This window comes from Vigna unguiculata, chromosome 9 (assembly GCF_037176805.1).
Source record: "Vigna unguiculata cultivar grain cowpea cultivar isolate G323 ecotype 2 chromosome 9, ASM3717680v1, whole genome shotgun sequence".
In the NCBI taxonomy this organism is placed as follows: domain Eukaryota; kingdom Viridiplantae; phylum Streptophyta; class Magnoliopsida; order Fabales; family Fabaceae; genus Vigna; species Vigna unguiculata.
Window position 1 is genome coordinate 3,797,940 of NC_140800.1, and position 3,424 is coordinate 3,801,363.

The 3,424-nt window shown below is 36.1% G+C and overlaps 1 protein-coding gene across 1 annotated transcript; it reads left to right on the forward strand.

Moving 5' to 3' along the window:
- Positions 1-1,963: 1,963 nt before the first annotated feature.
- LOC114164158 (uncharacterized) lies at positions 1,964-2,873 on the forward strand. Its single transcript, XM_028048707.2, has one exon. The coding sequence runs from the start codon at positions 2,098-2,100 to the stop codon at positions 2,674-2,676; it is 579 nt and encodes a 192-aa protein (XP_027904508.1). The 5' UTR covers positions 1,964-2,097; the 3' UTR covers positions 2,677-2,873.
- Positions 2,874-3,424: the final 551 nt, after the last annotated feature.

Genomic DNA, 3,424 nt, shown 5'->3' on the forward strand with positions numbered 1-3,424 from the left:
TCTAAGCTTTGGAGTGGGTCTGATAAGCAGGTTCATGCATGACCCGAGAACACCCCATATGGCTGCTGCTAAGCATATATTGAGGTACCTAAAAGGTACTACAGATTGGGGAATTTTCTTCCCAAAGGCAGATGAGCAAAATGAAATTGTGTTAGAAATCAACAAGTCAGCAATCAACTTGTCAAGAAATCCTACTTTACACGGGAGAAGTAAACACATTGACACGAAGTTCCATTTCCTTCGTGATCAAGTGAGCAGAGGAAAGCTAACCTTACTTTACTGTCGTACAGAAGAGCAAACAGCTGATGTCTTCACCAAGCCGCTGAAGCAAGCTAGGTTCGACAAGCTCAGAAAACAGATTGGAATGTCAAGCCTAGAATTTTTGGATTAAGGGGGGTGTTGACAGTTGTAATAAAAAATTAGTTTCAGTTTCAGTTTTTTTGTTTTGTTACAAACAAAGCAAGGTAACAACATATAAATACATGCTTCAGTTTCATGTATTTTTGATATACATACGCATATTCAATAAAAAGTAGATTACCTTCTCTCTGCAAAAAACATATATTTCCCTTGCTATTTTTTTTCTTCCTCCATGAAAGCTGGTGCGTGTCCTGCAAACAAGAAAAGGATTTAGTGAGTGAGTGAGAAACAAAGGAACGTGGCTGTTAAAGGGAGACAAAGAGAAGCCAAGTCATTAGCTTGACGGTGGTGGAACAGAGAAGAAGCGGAGAAAGGTTCAAGAAAGAAAAGGTGAGTTAGGTGGAGTGACGTGCACGTGTGTGGTCCAGAGTGAGGGAAAAAGCTTTTCCCAATAATGAGCATTTGCATTTGGGCTTCTTTTAAGGCCCAACACATATAACCCTCCAAGCATAAAAATACTTGCTTGAATCTTAAGTCAGTGAACTCAAATTCATTTTCAGTTAATTATTAAAATATTCATTTTGTTTAGTTTTTAAAAAGTTTCTTACAGTCATTCTAATATTGTACAAGTTCTGTTTCATTTGGTCTAAGTCTTTATTTCTGGTTAATATCTTGTAATCTTCAAACAATGTAATGTCCTAAGTTTTTTTCAATACTCTGTTTAACGCAATACTTTAGAAGCAAATCAAATAATATAAGTATAAAAATTAACAAAAAAAAAAAATGATAGCATTATATTTTGTAAATTGAAGTTCCCAAACGACACAAACTTCCATTTGTCATGATCAAGGTGGAATAAATAAATCCGAAATCATAATGAAACACAATAAGAAGATTAAAAACTCATTTTCATGGGAGATGAAGAAAGTAGAGTGGGAAATCTTCATACATTTGTTTTTAATATAAATCTCTTAATTAATTTCTTTCTACTGTTTCAAATTATGTTTGTAGAGAAAAGGTACTTAGTTGAGTTTTCAAATGGATTCACCTAAATTAAACCTTAACTTCTACTAAAATTTCTAATTCAAACTTATTTTAAAGTCTCAAATATTGAGATGTTGCAAATGACACTTCTACGACTGATAAATTTGAAGCTATTTTATTGGTTGTGATCGCAAAGGATGAGAATCCAAAAATATTAATTTCTATTAGAATTTGCATTTGTTGAATGTAAGGCGAATGAGATTTTTATATTTTTTTTTCTGGTTCCTAGAATAATGTCACACCTTTACTTTATACACAATAACTAATAAAAGTTTGACTATATTGTCAACCTTAAAATTTGAAGATATCATCATTTCGAAAGCAAAATTAAAGAGGGCAGAATTCACAATTCTTCCTTGAACTAAAAAAAAATAAAATATCTTCACTTAATTTATTTCTCACTCAAATAAATATATGTATGCTGATATTAGAACACAATTTCTTGAATAAAAAAAATGAATAAAATAGGGCGAAAATGCAACAACCACAGTCATAATAATAAGAATGAAAATTATATTTTTTGTGATTACAGCGTACACTGTGAGTAGCATCTTCGGTCCCGATTCTGGCATCTTATTAGAGATCCCACCCTCCTCTGTCTCTTCCTTCGCCCCTTATATCTTCCTCTCTCTCATTCAATTCTTCTCTCACAACACAAAATCTTCAATCCAATAGTGCACACACCAAAACAACATGAACGTGTTGGATTCTAACGTCGAAGCTCTGGCCTTCAACTACTTGAGCTTCGGTTTGCTCACAGCCCTCAACAGTTTATGGACCTGGCTCGCTCTTCTCACCGCCGCACTCAGCTTCTGGAAGATCCGATCCGCGGGCTACCCCAGGCCCAGGCCCACGTCCAAGCCCATGCCCGAGACCCGACCCTCCGCCGAGCCCGCCCGCCAGACTCCCAACAAGGAGAAGACACAGCCAACGCGAGAAGCGGTTAATGCTAACGGCGGCGCGGAGGAGGACGTTGACGGCTTGACGAAGGGGAAGTTTACAGTGTATTACGACGGGCACGTGCAATGCACGTGCGACAGCGAGAGCGAGAACGAGGGGTGTGGAGAGAGAGAGCGCTCCGGAACGGAGTGGTGGGAGAGGTGGGAGAGGCTGTTACGGCTGAGAAACGGGGAGAGTGAAAACGGGTGGTACACGTGGCAGGATGTGACGGAGCTTAACGGCAACGTTGTTAGATTATGGGACGGTGGATTAACTGGTTCTTTCGCCAGAGAATCGTGGTACAACAGCTCCAACTGTATCCATGTCTGGTAACAGATGTCACAAAATAGTAATCATTGTAAGATTTAGGTTATGGCATGAATTGTTGTGTTGGATTTACCTCTTCCTCAAAGGTGGAAGATATTACTGAAATTTGAGAATGTATGTACATATATGGTAATTTTGTATGGAAAATTTTGTTGATGAAATAATAAAATTAGTGCAATAAAATAAAAAAATCGTTCAACACACATTTGTGACCGTACCTGCATTTTTAATCTCTATTTCTTTGTGGATATTATTTCTTTGTGACGAAACTAGTATGGATATTGTTGATTTATTTTTTATTTATTTATTTATATTTTTACTGCTCTTTGTGCAAATGAGTAATTGAAGAGGTGGAGGCAATGTGGCCAAGAAAATCTCTAGTACATTCTGAGCCTTTAAAGTTCTCTTTCTAATACTTACTAGTCATTTTCATTGTGGTTGTTGACCATGTGTTTTAAAAAGGGTGCAAAAAATATGTTGATCTCTAAACTATAGATTAAACTTGGTTTGATTCTTAAATTTAATTTTGTAACACTTAATCTATGTTATGAACGTAAGTTTAAATGTACAATAATTAAATTGACGTATATTCAAAATTTGAAAGAGCATAAAAGCACATTTTTCTCTTGAAATGTTTTTTGTGGTTCAATAAAACCCAAGGCCAAGTGTTATGTTTGTGGTGAAAAGGGAACGGAATTATGTGCGTATTTATTATTATTCTTAATGATATGCGAATATGCGAAGTGCAATAATA

Bases quoted from the DNA above. Each gene is read 5' to 3' on its own strand.
- LOC114164158 (XM_028048707.2), top strand. From the start codon at position 2,098: ATGAACGTGTTGGATTCTAACGTCGAAGCTCTGGCCTTCAACTACTTG.